The following is a 21,061-nucleotide window of genomic DNA, read 5'->3' on the forward strand; positions in this document are numbered from 1 at the left end:
ACATCAGACACATCAGGCCCCCCACACAAAGGTAAGTGAGTGGGTCCGCAGGTCAGAATTGGGCACCCATGGGCCTCACGGCCTCATGCCACTCACAGCTGACCCAACAGCCCATGCTGATTGCTCCGCTGGCATCCATGTAAGCAGACAGGACAAGGAAGGCAGCAGCCATCTGACTGGCCAAAACCAGTTCCCTAAACTTTATCCCAAACTGTACTCACACCCTAACTTGGCAAAAAGAACCCACACAGGGAGAGCCTGGACGGCAAGCCACCGACATGACAGGCTGTGGTCAGGAAGGCCCTTGTGGGAAAACTCATATCCCACCAGCTTCTTTTTATTTAATTATTACTACGTCCTCTGCACTGTCTGTTTATAGAATGTGAGTTTCCAAATGGACTCTATAGTGGCATTTCCACTCCCTCCAGAGCTGCAAATCTGCAGTGGGGGTCAGGAGCTCTTAGAAACCTCCAGGTCACTCCACCCCCAGAGGGTACCCGCCCGGACATCCTGTGGCAGAGGCATCTCCTAGAGGCGGCACTGGCTGGTAGAGACCTGCAAGGAAGTCGCTGGTCCCATGGGATTTCAGGGTAATTTAATCAGCAGCACTTCAGCATGGCTGAAAGCGAGGGCAGGAAAATAATAAAGTCAGCACTCAGCTCCTGCACTCTTCTGTTTAACCTGAGAGGGAGACTGAGCCAAGAGTGGGGCCTTTCCACCTCAACACAGCTGACCTCGGGGCCAGGCAGCTCTGGGTGACTGTCATGGGGACTGTCCCGGGCACCGAAGGACAAGAAGCAGCATCTCTGCCCTCCACCCTGGCAGCTCTCCTCCAGCGGGGACCAAAAACTGTCCACTGCCAGCCTACTGCCCAATGGGATGGGCAGGTCACCATATATGAATGTAAATGGCCAAGTAAAACAGGGAAGAGGGCTCATCTCACTACAAATTAAGTAAATACAAATTAGAACTGAGACTTGGCCCCAAAGAATTAAAAAATGATACTGCGGGGTTCCTGAGGATACTGCAGAAGAGACACTGAGACTGAATGGTGAGACTGAATATGGTGGAAAAAGTTATTAGATCATTATACAAATTCATAGTAGCGGAAAACAAAAAATCTGGTAACGAGTTTAATGGCCTCAGCAGGGGATTAATACCATTGTTGTACATCTACGAAACCAACACCGTGTGGTCACTCAAAATCACTGTATAGGCCTACAGATCACAGAAAGATGTCCATTCTAGGAATGTTTTCAAGAGGAAGTGATTTTGTTTCTGCTTAGAAGAGAGAAGAGAGAAAAGACTGGGGCTTATCTCTAGGTTGTGTGATTTGAGATTATTACCTCCACCTTCATATATATCTAAATTATCTGAAATTCTTTTTAAGCTTCAGCGTGAGATCTTTAAAAAGTACAAATAAAGTAACAGCAAGAGCTCTGTTGTCACCACCCTGACTCCCAGGGATCCCACGCCAGCCGGGCAGACTTGGACTGTGTGCCACGCACTGACCCTCGCTCAGGGCCTTCACAGCCTCCCTGAGAGGCAGAGGCAGGCCCATTTGACAGATGACGGGCCTGAAACTCAGACGAGGAAGCAAGAGTGCCAAGGCCATGCTGCCGGTTAACCGGATTCCCTCCCAAGAAGAGCAAACCAAATAGCCAACATTACTGCACATTTATAATCTATCTGCGAATTCCAGTGATTGGGAAAAACCTTTGCTTGGGATCCTGCACCACTTCCTTTGCAGCCACACCAACTGACACAAGGGCCCCGGTGTCGGCTTTGGGGGGCAATATAAAAGCTGCAGAATCCTATCAGCTGCATTTCCTAGAATGGCCCCAGGGGTTCTGCCACGGGCACCAGTCCCAGCATCCCTACATCACAGGCCACAAGTGCCAGACCTAGCAGAGGGACTGAGGGTGCCTGTCTCTGTACCCTTTTCCCAACCGACTGTATGCTTCCTTCCTAGGGAGCTAGTAGTTCCAGCGATGAGCGTGGCAATTAAGAGTCAGAATTGGGTAAAATGCTCTGAATTACCCAATTACTGTTAGCCCCAAATCCTGAATATTTAGTAAAATTTTTGTGTAAACTAAATTTGTTTTCACCCCTTCATTGACCTTTACCTAGAATCTGAGCAGGTATCACACATTTTGCTAGGCTCCAGACATACTCAGGCCCCTATTCAGTCAAGGGATCCAGCGTAAGGAGCAGGAGGGATGCAGGGCTGGAAGGCTGGTGAGGCGGGATGATGAGTGGGTATTTCAGGGGCGTCATCACATAGCCTGCAGCCTGGGGATCTTCCAAAACAGCAAACACCCCTAATTTACAAAGTCCAAAAACATATTCCAGGGCCAAATGAAAATGACTTCTGGATTACTGACCAGCTTGGCTATTTGTGCCACCTCTCCCCTGCATGAGCCTGGACAACTGAAAACGAGACGCTCTCCAGGGAGAAGTTTCCATGAGTCAGCGCTAGAGCTGTGAGAGGTGGCGGGAAGGACAGCGGGCCTGGAGGTGAAGTTTTTGTTTTGGTTCTGCCGTTAAATCTCAGCAGGGACTTGGGAAGTCACTTCAGTTTCCTCACCTTCAAGATTAAGAGACACAAGTGAGCTTAACCCTCTTTCACACAGTTGTGGGTACAGCCTGCAAACGCCCTGGATACCTGAAATGTGCTGGTCAAGAAATCGAGTGTAAAATAAACAAACTCGAGTTGATCTGTGATAGAAACTGGCTTCACATTAAATCTGTTGCACGTTGCTCAGTTCAAGTAAGTGCAATGGAAGTTATCCTAGTGACAATCGGCAGAAGACAGACATTCAGACACCACAGAGGACTGGAAAGGATAAGACAACAGGCGTGGACACACACGTCTTCCATCTGCAGCGTCTGAGTGAGCGCTGGTGACTGCACACAACAAGCGCAGAGTGCGGTGCTCACTGGGTAGATTTCTTGGGACCTAATATTAAGAGAGTTTATTTAGGGGGACAACTACTTTGGGGAGACGAGTGTACGCACTAACAGGAGTTAAGGGGAGTTATGATGACACTGCAGAAACATACTGGAAGGCAAACCGGTCCCAAGAAAAGGCTCCACTGGAAAAAAAACCCGTTGGGCGCAACGGTGAAACTGGTGTCTGCTCCAGGTCTGCAAGCTGAACGGCCAAAGAGTGAAAAAGACCGTGCCCAGTACTGGGGTCAGGGACGACCACCAGGTAAGTGTGTTTGTCCCAGTGACTCCTGAGACCAGACAGTGGCCTATGCGAGGGGCACGACGTCCTGACCTGAGGACAGATGCTCATCGCCTTGACCCAGAGAGATGTCTGGTCACACTAGAAACACAGGGGGAATCTCAATGATGACCCAGCAACACGCAGGCCCCGTCTTCATTCACAGCCCCACTAAAGCAGATGTAAATTTTTAACAGCACCATGAGAGGAAGTTAGGTTTCTTCTTTGCAAATCACTGGGAAACCAAGTATCTACATGTTATGTCCCCCAAAGTGGAAAGTAATAAAGGATGGTCCGTTAGAGTCAGCTGCTACACGTTCTTCTGTCTAGAAATTGTCCTAACACAGGGCTTCCATACGGAGATAAGGAAAAGAGGCTGCCAGGTTTTCCTGAGGTACCTGCTGTCCCAGGCCTTTCAACAGAGGCACAGGACTGAGGACAAAATCCCCAGGACAATGGGTCAGAATTTCTGGGTAAGAGGGGGTGCCGGCATGGGTACACAAGCACAGCCAAAGCCCACTGGAAAGAAGCTGAGGGCACCCGGTGCCGGGTGCTGGAAAGCCATCCCAGCTTAGCACAACTGCAGCTTCGAGGTTCTAGACCATTCCTCTGAGCAGGACACGAGGTTCAGGGCCCACTTCTGAAGATGCTGCTAAAACAAAACCAAAAGCAACGATACCTTGAGAGAACATCCACATTCTAAGAGGTCAAACATTTTATCTGGGTAAAAGGACGATTTTAAGTCATGAAACTCAAGAACACAAAACAACAATTTTCATGAATATATTCAACTCTCGAGGCAAGGCATTTTCCTATATAAAACATAATTTTCCCACTACTCCCAAGGAATCCAATAAATAACTTTACAGTGAAGGCCCGGATGAGAAGCAAGCCACCACAGGTCCCGCAGGGGCGGCTGCAAACTCCGGCAGCAGCACCCAGGAGCACCCACACCACAGCTGGCCACCGGTTATCCCTTTAGAGTGTGACCGGCTGGGGCTTCCAGGCTGGCTCACAGAACAGCTCCAGCTGGTGAAGCCGGTGGGGAGTGAAGCCAGAGGACAACACAAGACGAGGTCACAGCCAAGGTTTCCGCGCAACGCCCCGCTCTCCTCAACAGGCCGGAGGACGCCGCGGCCTGGCTTCAGGCTGCGAGTTCTTCAGCGTGGCCTCGCCCAGGCAGCACATCTTCTGTACCCATCACGCGGGAAAGAGTTCAGGGGGGCTCTCTCCATAGCAGTACTTTGCTATGGGGTCCCTATAGGTGTTCTCGTGCTGCACGCTCTGTTGGCAAAAGGGAGACGAGAGCGTCATGAGAGTGAACAGGGTCACACACCTCCCTCTCCCAAGAGCCAGGTCAAAGCCGCCTGGGCCTGCTGTCACTCTCCCGCAGGCGTCCGGCCGAGCCCACCTCCAATGTCACTGAAGGGCCCCCAGGCCCATGGAGCAAGGGAGGAAAGCTCAACACAGATGCCGGCGAAGAGCATTAAAACGAACATAACATCACAGCATGACTCGGTTCTTTTCATGCACACTAGTGAGTTCTTAACAACCTAGCTAGGACCTGGGCAACTCAAACCAACTAATTTCTCTCAAATTAGTTTAAGTTGGATTATGATCTGACCCTGTGCTTCAAAGAAATTCAGTTCCTGGTATGAAAACCTGCGAAGACAAAGGAGGAGCACTTCTTGTTGCTTTCCTAGTTTTATGGACCTAAAGATTTGGCACACGAGCCAAGTCACACAATGCCACACAAGCCTCATTTGGCTAAGCAAACTGGAAGTGTGGTTTAAAACAATCGTTCCTGATGGCTAATTTTTCCAGCAATTTGTTTTCATACAAGCAACTTGGGTTTTTGGCTAGTCTAGAGTTCATTAATTAGTCCATGAGCAACACTAAACAGCTAAATTGTAAGTACTAATCCAAGTTACAGACAGACCGCCAAATCTTCCCATCCCTGGGATGCTGCTATCGAAGTAAATTGGTGACTGGGCAATCTCTTTACAATAAAAAGACAGGCAGCAAGTTCATTCTCTTCACCAACCACTGGAAAGAACACCTGGGTTTCAACAGCTAGAGAACGAAGACACTTTGTCTTTCCCACAGCATTTCTCAGAATGAGAGAGACTTGACTGAGTCAAAGTGAGTGGCCTGTGCGGCTTCCGCCACGCCCCTTTCAAGCCCATTTGAGCAGAAAGCGCCTCCAGCACAAGCACATCCAGATTCCGTTTGCAAATGCTCATGCCATAATCCCTGAGACATCTCCCAGTGATGACGAAGGCTCCAAGAGCAAGCCAGAGGCAGAAAGAGAGGCGCAAATCCACAAAAGATGGACCGCAGAACCCGGGCAACAGGCACAAGAGTTCCCAAGAATGACGACATATGAGTCCAATTTCTCATCCCAGCCAAGCACAATCTTGGCGGTGTCGTGCACGCAAGCCAGAAGTGTGCGCAGGACAAACGCACCTGCTGATTTTACCAGCCGCAGGTGCCATGTCTGTGCCCCACAAGCACAGCATGCCAATACGTATTAAGAGCTGACAACCTACATATTTATTCTGTATTTTTAAACATCCACCTGGCCCCTCCCCTTGAGTAAGTGGTAGAACAAACTACTACTTACTCTGAACAAGTAGTAGCTGGGAAGTCAAATTCAAAGTAAGAAGAGAATGTCTCTCGGGAATTGGATTATTAAAAGTCCACCCCAACTTAAAATAATTTAAGCTTCCACTTAAAGCGGAGACATGCTAATCAGCTAGGGAGTGTAAACTGATTAGACTTTGAACAAATATAAATACTTTCAACTTTTCTTCTAGATCCTGCCCCTCCCCAAGCCACACGCTTCACAGCTTCTGACCTGGGACGAGGTCCTGCATTTAGCCAAGCACAATTCAAAGTGATCCTCCACTGCCATGAAGAGGTTCTGGAAGGCCACGGCTGCCCGGTTCAGGAAGCGCTCCAGGAGCAGTTGCTATGGAAACAAAAGTTAGCACCTGTAATAAATTGCACACCAAGCCAGCCCAAGGTAACCTTGGACAGTTCTCCTAAACTAAGAGAACACTGACAGGGCCAGGGGTGGGGGAGGGAAAAGTGTGTTCCAGTGAGCATGGGCGACTGGCCCCATGATGGTCAAAAGCACAGCATGCAGGTAATGGGGTTCCCCTCCTTTATTAGAGACAGAGGCTATTTCCCAGCAGCAATTCCTGACACCCACGAAGTTCCTGTCTCAGTTCTACCTTCAAAAGGATCTCACCCAAACAATCTCATGCTTAGAACACAAAGCCAAAAAGCAGGGAGACGGGCCCAGGAGCAGCTCTGACCTTGTTGGGCTGCAGGCAGCAGGAGACGCAGTGCTCGTAGGCACTACAGCAGCCGTTGGGCAGGCAGCCGTCACAGCAGTACTGCTTTGTGCTCGCCACGCTCATGTCACAGCAGCCATTCACCAGCAGGTCCTTCCTTTCACAGACGTATCCTGAAGGTGAGAGATTAAGCTGAGTATCAAACTAGAGTTCCCCCACTTCCTCACCTGGGGAGACCGCCACACGGGGTTACAGACGCCACACGGGGTTACAGAAAGTGCTGCACGCAGACGACAGACCCTGGGGGCTAGAGCAGCCTCAGTGCAAATCCCAGATCACAGCCTGAGGCCAGGGTCTGCTTCCCACGGCCAGGGTTCGCAGGACTCCTAAACAGCCAAGTAATAACCAGGCTCAATGTGGATCTATCTAAAGCAACGTTAGTGTGCTGTACAGGCCTGATTTCATCTTCGTGCACAGTCACACCTAGCTTTCCTGCTCTCACCTTTCGTGTATGCCTAACAAAAAACACCATTTTCTGTGAAACAAAAATCTGAAAACGGGAAAATTCACAGCATTTCCCCCAAAATGAAAGCCTTATAAAAGGAATCATTTTTTTTTTTAAAGATTTATTTATTTATACAAGAACGGGTACTGGTCAGAGGCGCTGGTCAGAGGCGCAGGAGGGTGTGAGAATTCACCAGAGAAAGCGAGGAGCAGAACAGGAAGGTGGACCAAAGACACTGCTGAGGGGAGCAGTGGGTGAGGCAGGAGAGGTCTGTCACGCCATATGGGCTTCTCCCTAGCCGGCCAGGAAGTGAACCCATACTGCAGAGGCTGTGGACAGCTTCACAGCGCAGTGCTCAACCCACTGCGTCACTGGGGAGGCCCAGGAATCCTATTCTTTACAAATATCTTTTAAATGCTGACCACTTATTTAGTAGTTTGTGGATTTTTTTTTTTTTTTAAAGATTTATTTATTTATTTATACAAGCACTGGGTACAGTCAGAAGTGCGGGAGGGTGACAGAATTCACCAGAGCCAGAGCAGGGAGCAGAGCAGGCAGAAGGACCGAAGTACACTGCTGAGGGGAGCAGCAGGCGGCAGGAGAGGTCTGCGCGCCATGCGGGACCCTCCTCCGGTGGCCGGGGAGCAGCCGGGGATCAAACCGGCACTGCAGAGGCTGCGGGCAGCTTCGCAACCCAGCGCTCAACCACTGCGCCACCAGGGAGGCCCAGTTTGTGGATTTTTTCTAAAGAGAGGCAGTCATGTCTAACCTTTACATATTGATCAAGGCTGCTATTCCTAAGTACACATACCAGAGCCCTACTATCCCTCTGAAGCATGTAATGTGAGTTCTCTAATACCCAAGGAAGAAAGAACATCCAGTTCCCTCCACTCCCATAAATCTCATCATCTCAACACATCTCCCCCAATCCTGTCATCTCATGCTCAACTTCAAGGAAAGACTCCCCTTAGAAACCTGATTTATTGCTCAGATTGCTAAACAGACATTTCGCTACATCCTTTTGGGAATGAGACAGAAAAGATGTACGGAGAGGTCCGTGAGGAACACCTCTGGCCCTTGGGAGACTCCCAGGTGCGCCCCGAGCTCACAGGTACTGCGGGGCCCACGGGTGCAGAGCAGCTGTTCCCAGCCTCATTCCATTCCAAATGCCCAGCTCCACAGTCCTCAGAGAATGAGACTCGGCAAAGTAGAAGGTTGTTTTCAGAAACTATTCTGGAAAACACAGTCTGTGCAAAAGCAGGAGGGACCACTAAAATAACAATGGAAGAAACTAAAAGAGCCTTCACTTAAACACTGGGGAGACTGAGGTTTCGATACAACCAGACAGATGCCAAGTTCTATGAGAACTGGTGCTTTTTGTTCTTGTTGTTAACTATGCTGTTGGATCTTCTAACTTAAGAGAAGGTGACTCTAATGGTATAGGAATTGTTTCTGGGGCTCTTTTTTTTTTCCCAAAGATTTATTTATTTATGCATCCAAGAACTGGGAAACAGGCCAGAGGTGTGGGGTGTGAGAGGATTCACCAGAGACAGAGTGGGGAACAGAACAGGCAGAGTGACTGAAATACACTGCTGAGGGGCGCAGCAGATGACACACGAGAGGTCTACTGCACCATGTGGATAGCTCCCAGGCCAGCCTGGGATCTAATTCGTGCTGCAGAGGCTGAGGATAGCTTCACAGTATTGTGCTTAACCCCTTGCGCCACCAGGGAGGCCCAATTTCTGGGATTCTTCATAACTATTGTTACTCACCTTTCTCACAGGGATTATAAACAAACATACAAAAAATCCAAATAAGCCAAAATTCTGCCCCAAATGACAAATACACAGCATTCCTATCACCTCTGTGTCAAGAAGATGTAAATACGATGTGCTCTAAACTCCTCCTCCTATTGAAATGACCCTCCTTTTCTTTACCACATTGTAAGTGTCAGCATCTCAGGCTTCCTCCCCACACCCAGTGCTAGCTTCCAGTATTCAGCCTTCAAACTCTGATCCTCCCAACTTCTGGTGGGAGAAAGCTCAAGAGTTCTCTCTTGCACCACCACTTCCCACAGGAGCCCTGTAAGACCACAAAACCCAAGTGTGCTGGCATAGACTAGGACATCAACTGTGAACCTTTGCATTCGAATTGGTGGTCTTAGTAACATGTTATGCTGATACTTGTGATGTCATCTGCTGGCTTCAACAAATACATTCTTGCAGTTTTCTTTACTAAACTGCTTACCATCTCCATATTCATGGAGGCAAAATAGTGTCTATGGTTCTTGGGACTTTTTATGGATTGATTTCTTGGAACTTGCTACTCAAGAAGCCTGAGAGTCTCTATCTCACTTGCATTAGTCAGAAGAAAAGTATTCTTTTGCTAGCTACAAGTTGTTTCATAACCTAATACTTAATATTACAATCAAGGTATAAGATGTTAAATGTTCTCACTAAGTGGCACACAAACAAAACAGCCTATGAGGAAAAGAGCTCTCCACTCTAGGTCCACCCAGGTCCACCCAGGTCCACTCAGGTCCACTCCAGGTCCATTCCAGGTCCTGTCCTTACTCACCTCCAGCTCATCTACCTGTGTGTGGATTCCCTCTAACTTCTTCCTTCATTTCCAAATAACTTATCTCTGGTATAATGCCTTTGAGATTGTTTTAGGAAAATTAGGGGATGAAGGAGCTTGTTTGTTTTTGCTGGAATGTAAAATTTTAAGAAACAACAGAGCATGTAGTTTTCATTTTAAAGGCAAGCAAGTGTCTTTGTTTTGCTGAGCTTCATCATGGACAGATAAGAGTAAACAGATGGTTACCTACATCAATGTCATCTCATAATCCATGAGACTTTGAAATAGAGTAAAATTTACTCATGCAAACAAACCAGATTATTTGCAAACCACTAGCTGAAAGAAAAAAGACCAACCAGGGAACTCTGAACACTGGATATTAATGTTAATTAATTGCACCTTTTCCTGGTGTGATGATGGTATCACACTTATGTGTTAGAAAAGAGTCCTAAGCAATCCTGGTTAAGTTCCTTGAGCTCCTGGTGCCCATGTCTTCACCGATAAAGAGAGGATAGCAGTATCCACACCTCATAGGATCACTGCAAAAATTCAATTGAGATATTCGAGAAGAGCATTTTGCTCCGTGCCCAGTATGCACTGAGAACTCAATATGGGTACAGTATTTGTGGGTCTCTCTTTGGGAACACCGAATCACACTGAAAGTGTTAAGAGATCTAGCAGGTGTCTAAATCCCAGGGATCTGAGACAGAAGAGAGAGAAAAATTCAAAATACAACACTTGATGTAACATGAAGTCAAGGTAATACTGTCTGTCTCTAACTGGGGCCAGGCAATGAGAAAAGTCGGGGAAAAGGCATCAAAACAAGCACGAGAATGTTTAAGAGAAACACATGTTGAAAGGGCATAACACATCCTGAAATTACCCACTCAGTCAGTCTGCAAGTGCAATTTCCTAGGTGCCAACACTACATGGACGTTATTCAGATCACCAAGGAGGAAAAGGGATTACCCCATGGAGTTCACCATCAAGATAAGAAGATCTACAAGATCTGAAAATAGCAGGGCAGGTAAAAGACTGGCAGGAAGTAGCCTCGGGGCTAACGCCTGACAAAATGCTGAAACTGTTAAGTTACAGGAACTTAAGAGATTGATCAAACCAAGTTATTCTGACATTGCAGGGAAACTTGAATGAGTAACTATAAAAAGTCAAGAAGGTGTGAAAAACATGAAAATGAGCAGAAGGGAAAAGGCAATGTAGAAGAATCACTATTTAAAAAGCCCTACGAACAGCCATGCCAGAGTATTTCACTGACTGCAGGAGGCGCGGAGCCAGCCTTACCCAGCTCGTCAGTAATGAGGTGCTTCCCTTGAATGGAGTTCCGGCACTGGTTGCTGGACCTGCTGCTATTGCCCAGGTTAAATTGCACTTTCCACGGAATGGGCTGATCCTGATCTTGAACCTGGAGGAGATTCCGATCTCTCACTGTCCTTTCCTCCTACGGAAACCATAAATGAGAAGGTAAAGTCACACTTCTTGCATTTTCACCAATTTTAATAGAAACACAGTAAAAAGACAGAAACATTGTAAAAAAGCAAGCATTGCAGAAATCTGCACTGCCCTGGGATAAGCAAAGTCTGAGCCAAAGTCATAAAGTTAAAGACAAAGTAAACCTGTAGGAAAAATACATTAGAGCTATTCTTCAAAAATGACTTCTGTGAAGGATCCTGCATGTGTGGGTATAAGGAGCAAACTCTGGGTCCAGGAATGTGGTCCTGAACGAACTCCACCCCCATCTTCACATTTACAAGATCTCAGGCATCAAGGGCAACTCCCAGCATGCCTGAATCTGACTTCCTGGATTGGGGGGTAGGGGTCACTGGGAACTGGGGGGTGGAGTTAAGCACGTGCACTTGGTTTATAACTGCAAATGGGGGGATTGGGCTCTCTGGCTTCTCTAGCTCCAACATGCATCCAAGCACTTGGAGGAGAGACATGGAAGGAGACACATGGAAGAGAGACATGTAGAGACACTTGGAAGAAACATGTGGGTGAGAGACACATGGGGAGGCTGCTCCTGGCCCCTGCTGGAGACAAAGACAGTATTATCTTGAGTTCATGTTGCATCAAGGGCTGTATTTTGAATACTTTCCTCTCTCTCCTGTCCCAGATCCCTGGGATTTCCTTAGCCCTTTCTTGTGGTTCGCCACCAGAAGATACCTTACACTTGTGGTAAGTGTGTGGGCCACAGCAGCTCCACTTCAGAAAGAGCCTGTTTGGCTGGCATCTGCCCAGGAGGGGACAGGTAATTTTTAGTTTTATTAGGAATATCATCCTTCTCCCTCTACGAACACTAATTCCATTAGAAATCTATCACAGTAGAGTATACTTCTTTTTGCCTTTTTGTGCACAAGTGGTGCTCCCCTCAGTAGCACACTAACAGATTAAATGCATATTATAAATGCATTCGAAAGTATTAATTTTGGGGGGGTGGAATTGGGAGGGGGGAAAAGTTTTGAACATTTTCTTTCTGGTAACAAATTCTTTTAAAATTTTTCATATTAAAACAAATACACTGCAAAATAGAAAGTAAAGTTTAAATACATGTTTAAGAGAAAACTTCAAAGAAATTTTTCAACTGTCATTTCAGACAATAACCAGACATGTCCAGAGCACAAGGTCACTGTCCTATGCAGTTACGAGGGCTTGAGTGGTAAACATGGGAATGCAGTCAGGCACCTCATATCAATGCTCTGGTCAGCAGACCACAGACAGGACAACCCAGGTGTGCAGCATGCTGTACCTTCTAGATGTAAGATGACATCTGAACCCCCAAATCTCCTAACGAGATGTTTCTTAATGAGTTTCTGCTCATTTTTTTTTTTTTACAGATTTATTTTATACAAGAACCAGGGTACAGGCCAGATGCGCGAGAGGGTGAGAGGACTCACCAGAGACAGAGTGGGGAGCAGAACAGGCAGACTGATGAAATACACTGCTGAGGGGAGCAGCGGGCGAGGCAGGAGAGGTCTGCCACAACATTTGGGAGCCTCACCAGCTGGCCGGGATCGAACCGGTGCTGCAGAGGCTGTGGATAGCTTCACAGTGTGGTGCTCAAGTGCCTGCACCACCAAGGGAGGCCCAGTTTCTGCTCATTTAGTGAGGTATGACTACACAGGATTAGAGGCTGATTGTAGGGGCAAGAAGAACATCAACTTTCAAATTTCTTCCATTAAAAAATACTGATTATGTAACTCTTACAATGTGTGTTTTCTTTATGAAAGATGAGAATACTCCAGTCAGCCAGCCAGCCACTTACCCAGATATGCGAAGTGAAGAGCTGCCTAGAGGCAGCCTTTTCCTGGTCTCTAAGCTGCTTTCAAATTGCCTTTTTTTTTTTCTCACTATTTAAGAAGTTAAGGAGGAAGGTGTCTGAGTGCCAGAAAACAAGCCATGCATGAGACAGCGTCTTCTGAATTCTGTAGCCTATTGTTGGGAAACAGTCATAAAAGACTCTCTCCAAAAGGCTTCTATGTCCTTTGTAAACACTGTACAGTCTAATGGAGTTCTGTGGCTTTGACCATTAAGGATGGTCTGTCAAGTGTCACCATTTGAACAAAAGGGACTAAGCTTAAAAGTTTGATGGCAAAGGTTTCATACTTTTAAAAAATGGAAAAGATGTTTATATAGTTGCTAAGATTTCTTTAGGGAGGTAATTTGGGAAGAATGATTAATATTCGAAATATATGCTTTGGTACAGTCAACACATTCTCTATCCTAAAGACAGCACTGTGCAGTCAACACATTCTCTATCCTAAAGACAGCACCAGTGTGTAGGGTACGCCTGCGTAAATGGTAGAAAAGGCCTGGAGACACAACGACAGAAAGGTGACAAAGTAAACCCCTGAAGAACTATGGCTAATGCAAAACAACCTACACACCACTGACAGGTATTTATTTATCTAGAGTCCTTAAACCTCGCGTACATAGTGAATTATGTACAGACCTTAAAACAAATTCCAGTTCCTGAGCCAAACTGAGTAGATGGGACCAGGGAATCAATAATTTTAAGTGCCCAGCTGATTTTAACACAAACATAGGCTTGTAGACCACTGTTAAGAGTATATTATGTGAAAAGAGCAAGTTACAGAAAATGTGCAATATTAACACATGTTATACTATGATGATAATTACAATAATATACACATACAGGTTTGTGAGACCCAAGATAAAGGTATGGAAGATACACTACAGATGATTAACATGGGAGGGACACAGGTTATTATTAAGTTTATATTTTACCTTTGAAATGAATTCATTTTAAGTTTAAAATAAAATTTAAAAAACCACTATTAAAAACAGGGCTATCACTAACAGGAGACACTGAGTGAGGGGTTGATGAGAACGCTCTGCTATCCTTACAGCTTTTCCGTAAATTTTTATTCCAAAATTAAAAGTTTAAGAAAAAACAAAAAACTGCTTACCAACATTAGAAATGAAAACTGCCCACAATCCCATCATTTAAAGGTGTATGTTCGGCTGCATATTAACTTCTAGCCTTTGACCCCGGCATTTCTACTACAAATTAGGGTGCTTTGCATCCAGCTCTTCTTGACACTAATTGCATGGTAACCAATTCAAGTACCTACATTATCTTGATAATTACATTTTCAAAGCTATACAATAATCTATCATGTTGATGCGCTATGATTTAGTAAACACATCCTTTCCAGACCAACATTTAAGCCCACCCCAGGTTTCTGTTACAAGCACTGCATGAAAAATGTAAAGTTTTTGCTTGTTCTCTTGAACAATTTGTAGTAATTCCTATGAGCCGCAGAATCAACACTATATAGTGCCCAAGAACTTCCCAACAGAATCAACACTATATAGTGCCCAAGAACTTCCCAACAGGTACAAACACCACTTGTGATAGTACCAGCATTTAAAGAAGCGTTTACAGCTTTACCACCATAACACAGGTACTGAACATTGTTCTTTAATTTACTCAATGTAAAATAGCCCCTCAAGGTGGCTTTAATTTCTAATCTGCCCCCCCTTTTTGTTTCTTTTAAAAGAAAGAACTGGCCCTAGTAGGAACAAGATGAGTTATACAAAAATAACATTTGCACTCCTCAGTGCAAGAAGAGGAGCAAAGCACAGAAGCCTTGGGAATATGGAACAAATCACTTAGGTGTGCACTGCTTACTACTGCAAAATCACACACCTGGCTCTGCTGGGACCACATCAGTGACCTGCGTGATCAGCTATGTGCGAACTAAACTGAGCTCCAAGTGCCACCCTAGATAAATGAATAGCCATAAAGACGATTAAGAGACAACTCAACATACAGTAAATTGGGTCCATCATAAGGTTAAAAGTGCTCTTAACACTACTCTCAGACTATCCTGTTATTCTTCCTGAAGGAAAACAAGAGTTCATAGACAAGTGTGTCCCGGAAGGACCACTTCCACACAACTGTTCCTGGTAAACAGGAAATCAATCCTCCCAGCACTTGACCTTGTTTTCAAACGTGAATATTCCAGACCTTGCCAAAATAACTGTGCAAGAGTAGTACAACCAAAAAGGATGATTACAAGAGACTGTGTATGACATAACGGCAACTGCAATGAATGAATGCACACATTCGCTTTCCTGAAGGTCCAGTCCTGCAGTGTGTGAAGGGGCTCTGTGGGGATTCCTTCACTGGGTAAGTGGTTCTGAGCCTTTCCCTAACTCCTCCCTCTACCCTAGCAGGTTGTCTCAATCTTAGGCTTTTATACATACACATATTCATTCACAATCCATTCAAAAGCATCAATTTCTTACAACACTTTAAGCATGTACAGAGGTAAAGGTAGCCTGGTTCTCCAGTCTCAAAAAGCCCTGAGAGTTAGTTGACAAAGGAGATATGCACCAAAATCAGCACCTGTCCACATGGAGTACCCTCTAGTATAAAGAAAAGAGGAGGAGGAAAAAGGAAAAAAAAATTACACACACACACACACACACAGAACTTTCTTCATAAGTTGTAAGGCGCTACAAAAATGTTTTCATTACTAATGTAAGTTACTTAGCTGCTGGTTTTAAGGATTTATATTAGTAACTAACTATCCTGTCTACTTTCCAGGGGAAGAGCCTAAGGGTCAGATGAGATAAACGCCCCACATAAATAGTAAAACACCTAAACAGAAGTCCTTGTATCATTCAAAGATGTGCTTATGAATCTCAAAAAGGGGGTGGGGGAATAAGGTTTTGATAAATGCCAGAAGGCATCCCAAATGCTTAATAGTTAGAGAATAAATAGAAAACTTTAGTTATAAAAACTGCACTCAATGAAGAGGTTTTAAAAATGGGCAAAATATGAAGGAGGATGCCAAATTATACAAAAGCAACATGAAAAATGACAAACTATGCCCAAATGCACACAGTGGAGCCCTCTAACCCGCGAGATTCCAGGTAATCCTTTTCTTCCTTCAGCCTGTGCAGAACTTCACAAACTTTCTGAAAAATATATGTACCTTGTTGACCAGTGAAAAACAAAACAACAGCTTAGCAACTCTCTCATGAATTATTACACTTAGTACCTAACATGACACCAATTTACATACAATTTCCTTATAGCTGAAGGGGCTAGTCTATTCTCCAGGACTTAAGCAAATAGCAGAGACTTCAGGAACTGCTCCTCCTGAACAAGCAGGAGAAACATGGACTCCTCTGAGAGGACCTCCACGGACCCTGCAACTTCAAGCCTGGAAATGCTTTCATCTCAGCTCAAACACCCCACCTAGCTAGGCCACTCTGCACCTCACCTTGCATCCTTCCTATCATAAGCTATCATGGGAAATAACTTTCTGACTTGCCACCGCTCCCTTACTCCCGGCAGAACATGGGCTCGAAGGGTAAGACCTCATCTGCTTTGCTGCCCACTGTTGCTCATCGTGTGGCAGACAGTGCCCAGCACACAGCTGCTATTCACTAAACATTTGTTAAATAAGTGGGCCCAATTCACTTGGCACTACTCACCATTCCCAATCCTCTTCCCCTATGGCATCCCCACCGATGTCACTAATTTCTCCTGCACTCCCATCTCTACAATTTCAACTATCCCCCAAAGCATTAATTAACAGGAAAACCAAAGAAAAGAGGAATTCAAAGCAGTAGAGGGTAATCAACTATTCTCTAGGCAAAAAAGCTGCCACATCTGCTGTGAGTTCATGGTCTCACAGAAGCAGAGCTCAGGGTCATCTGGAACTTTAAACTTTTTCAGTCTCTTCTGAATAAATCCTTCCCCTCCAGCCCCACCCACCACCATCCATTCCACAGCACGTCCATTTTACAGATGGAGAACCCAAGGCTGGGCAAAATGGAGCCAACTGGCCACAGGTCCCCTAGCTCCCGAGTGGTAGCATTGAAAACCACAGCAAGGAGTGGAGAGCACTGGCCACAACAGACAGCATTGCTCCAGGTTTCTGGCCCCAAGGGCCCTTTCCATATACAATCACAAACTACTAAGGCCCCAATAAATAGATTTCTGAGGGCTATGGCTATTGATATTTATATTAGAAATTAAAGCATATATTCTTAAAATATTCTAAATACATTTTTACTCATTTAAATAACAATGAACCCATTAACTGTCAACAGTTTGCTTTGTGGGGGAGGAAAAGTTTTTCAAAAGAAAATACAGAAATTTCATAAGAAAATTTCTTTTTTTACATTTTACATTTTTTTAATATTTCCGCAAATCTCTTTCAGTATAAGTTTATGGAAGACACAGCTTATGGATTCTCACGGCTCCCTCTACATTCAATCTGATGCAGTATGTTGTTTGGGTTAAGGCGTTTGAAAATCTACCTCACACATATGTGTAAGCAGAAAAGGAAAGAGTGTTTTAATAGTTTCTGCCAATAATAATGGATATTCTCTTTGATACTACATCAAAACTTAACAAGTATAGTTTCTTAAAGGTCCACTATATGAAAGCAGCCTGGGAGTTCCTCAAAAAGTTAAAGAGTGACCACATGGGCCACCAATTCTACTCCTGGGACCAAGAGAACTGCAAACATTCTTGCAAAAACGAAATCTCGCACACCAACATTCACAGCAACATTATTCATAAAAGCCAAAAATGTCTATCAACTGGATAAAATGGTGTAGATGCAAACTATGCAATAGTATGCAGACATGAACATGAAATACTGACACATGCTACAACATGAACAAACCCTGAAGACACTGGCTTCTAACTGAAAGAAGTCAGACCCAGAAGACATTCATATGAAATGTCCACAGTAGACAAATTCAGACAGAAAGTTGACCACAGGTTGCCAGGGGTTGTCAGGAAGGGACACAGAGGCTATTGCTGAAATGTTTCTGGGTGTTGCTTTAGCTATGGAGGAATCAGAATCTGAGAAATGTGTAAAACAGAAATTGTGCCAACTGTTTTGGGACTCAAACATTCCCTCTCTGGCCCCCGCCCCCAAAAAACTGATTATGGTCCTAGATCAGTTTTTTAAAAAAATACACAGTAGTAAGAAAAAATAAAATGACAAATAGGTGCACTGGAGGGCTTAAAAGATTGTAAGGAAGGTCACATGGTAAACAGCGTCAAATTCAAGACATGAAAAATGAGGAAAGAGCAGAGTGAGAAGAAGTCATTCCAGTTAAAAAGACTCGCTTGTTTGTTCCAATATGTGAGTGCTGGTGAACTGCCTGGCAGTATTCTAGGGACTGGGAACCTTTGAGCAAAAGCAAGACAAGGCCCCGGTTCTCGAGAAAATTACTTTTTTGACGAGAAAGTGGGGGACAACAGATAAACAAGTAAATGAACAAGAACTGCTCAGTTAGTGATTCTGACCACAAAGGAAATACAGCAGGCTTATGGAAAAGGACCTGAGATAATTTAGACTCTATCATCCAGTGTGGCCTGACCTGAAGTGACATAGGAAACTCACCAGGCAGAGCTCTTGGAGGGGAGTCTGGAGTTTTGTCTCAGTGCAACAGGAACCCAAAGAATTGAACCCAGTGAAGTGCCATGATTGATGCTGTAAAGATTATCACCATCTCTGCTGGGTAGGAAGTCTGTTAGGGGACTGCTGTAGTGGTTCAGACAAGAGAAGCTGGCAGCATGATTTAGGGAGGCAATTAGGAGACATCAACAGATCCAGAAAACACTCTGGAGGCAAAGGCAATTCTTTGGATGTAGGGAGTGAGCAGTGAAGGAAAGAGGAGTTGGTGTTTGTGGCTTGACTACTCAGTGAACATCAATGCTACTCAGTGAGCCTGGGACAGCTGGGATTGAGCAAGTGTTAGCGGTAAGAATCAAGAGCTCTGTTTCTGTCAAGTCTAAGAAGCCCCTACAACACATTCAAAGAGATATCAAGCAGAAGATGGGACTTAAGAATTTGGGGTTGAGGCCTCCCTGGTGGCGCAGGAGTTAAAGTCTCAGCACTATCAAACTATCTCCAGACACTGCAGCCCAGGTTCCATCCCCAGCCAGGGAGCTGACCCACATGGCGCAGCAGACCTCTCCTGTCTCCCCGTTGTTCCCCTCAGCAGTGGATTTCAGTAGATCTGCCTGTTCTGTTCCCCACTCTGCTCTCACTCCCCATACCTCTCGTCTACACTCCAATTCTTGTATGCATAAATAAATTAAATCTTTAAAAGAAAAGAATTTGGGGTTATCGGGCCAGGTCTAGGCCGGAGTTATAAATCAGACTATCGAAACAAACCTAGATGAATCACCTAGATCACCTCAGTTGAGTAGGGAAGACAGAGGTCTGAGTCCTGACCTTCAACAACATTCAGAGGTCCATGAGACAGCGAAGGGACAACACATGGCCATGAAAAGGTGGCAGAGAACACAAGTCACAGACATGCTATAGCTTACAAGGTGTCACCCACACTTCAAAGTGAATCCAAGAGGTTTACAACACAGAAAACCCAGTAGCCCAATCTGTTTGCCAAAGTTTTAGTTGGGATACAGTTCTCTGTCTTCCTTTTTCATAGCTTCCCCGCCCCATCAGCTAAATCTAGGGTGACCATATGGTTTACTTACCTTCTACTCTTGTGTATTTTTCATTTACAAATTTGAGCCAGGAGAGTGACAAGGAGAGATTTTAGTAACTACATCAGCACAAACCAGAGTTGCCCGGGGTACATCCTGGGGGCTCATCCTTTCTAAAAACCTAAATGCTCAAGTTGGACTTGCAAACAAACTTACTAATGCTCTGGGGATCATTTCCCACCAAGCACCCTGCCTTTTCTCCCAGAAAGTCTCGAGTGGAAAAAAAAAGACTAAAAGGGTGAGGAGGTGACAAGAAAATCCCACCCAAATTCTGCACCTAAAGGGTACCTTGTGGGTCCGACTGAGTCATCCAGGTGGACCATGAGCCCCCAAATTAAAGGAAGGCCAAGCAGGACAACCCAACCCCCCAAGAAGCGGCGGGAGACTGCAGTGAGAAATGCACACCCGTCTTCGCGCCAGCCCTAGCAGGTGGGGGCACGCAGGTGGCTCGAAGGGTAATCAATCACCAGGGCCGCGGGTTCGAGTCCCAGCCCTGAGCCTGCCTGGCCGCGCCTTCTTGCCCAGGCACCCACGCAGCGTGCTCAGCCCCGGGACTGGCGTGCCGGGAGGCGCCCCGCTCCCCAGACACATGGGCACCGTGGCTGCAGCGGCAGCACCCCCGACCCCAGTGGGGGCAGCGGGGCGGCCGGGGCGGGGGGGGGCGACGCGGGAGGGAGCGCGGGCGCCACTGACCTGCTTGAAGGTGCTGGTGAGGAAGTAGACGAGCGAGAGCCCGAAGACCAGGGCGAGCACCCACCTCTTCCGCAGAAGCCGGCGCCACACCATGGCCGCCAGGTTCACCATCCCGGCAGGCCCGGGGCCCGGGCGGCATGGCCCCTACGCGGTCCGCAGCCTCATCTCCCACCGCGGCCGCCGGCGGCCCCGGGCCCAGCCAGCTCCCGGCAGCCCCTCCGCGCCGCCCCCCGTGACCCCGGCCTCGCTCGGCCTCCTCGCTATTGGTCCCTAAGGAGCGGCGTCTTCTGATTGGCTGAAATTCAGGAAGGGGGCGGTCACTCGTGCGCGCGGCGCGATCGGCTGTGACGGGGTCTTAGCGCCGGCCGCGCCACCAGGGGACGCGCCGCGGAGAGGCCGGAAGTACTCGGAAGTCACGTGACCTCCGCGCCGCGCCAGTGATTGGCTTGGAGGGACGCGAATGAGGCCGCTGTGATTGCTGAATTGTCTGGGCAGGTAAAAGAGAACGCTTTTTCCCCCAATGTAGTCTCCTGCCCTTGAAGTCCTTGGGGCGTCTGGCGCTGAGTGGGGATTGCGGGAATGAAAGACGCGCCGGGCTTGGTGTCCCGAGGGCACCCCCTGCTCCCCGTGCACTTGAAGCGGGGATGCTCTCGCTGGCATCTCGGGGCGGTCGTGTAACGGCCCGGGGCGCAGTTTAAATCATCGCCTGCATCGAAAAGCCGCGGGGTGAT

The 21,061-nt window shown here is 46.5% G+C and overlaps 1 protein-coding gene across 3 annotated transcripts; it reads right to left on the reverse strand.

Annotated features, from left to right (window-relative positions):
* Window positions 1-4,429: 4,429 nt before the first annotated feature.
* Window positions 4,430-20,441, reverse strand: SPRING1 (SREBF pathway regulator in golgi 1; the record flags this gene model as incomplete). Of its 3 annotated transcripts, XM_084253602.1 has the most annotated exons (5): window positions 4,430-4,513; window positions 6,087-6,200; window positions 6,550-6,701; window positions 10,910-11,066; window positions 20,331-20,441. In XM_084253602.1, the coding sequence occupies 5 exons, from the start codon at window positions 20,439-20,441 to the stop codon at window positions 4,430-4,432; spliced, it is 618 nt and encodes a 205-aa protein (XP_084109728.1). The 3 variants fall into 3 exon arrangements, with proteins under 3 accessions (XP_084109728.1, XP_084109729.1, XP_084109730.1); XM_084253603.1 differs by lacking the exons at window positions 6,550-6,701; window positions 10,910-11,066; XM_084253604.1 differs by lacking the exons at window positions 6,087-6,200; window positions 6,550-6,701; window positions 10,910-11,066.
* Between the last annotated feature and the right edge of the window lie 620 nt (window positions 20,442-21,061).

Source organism: Talpa europaea (genome assembly GCF_964194135.1).
Source record: "Talpa europaea genome assembly, chromosome: 14".
NCBI classification, from domain to species: Eukaryota; Metazoa; Chordata; class Mammalia; order Eulipotyphla; family Talpidae; genus Talpa; species Talpa europaea.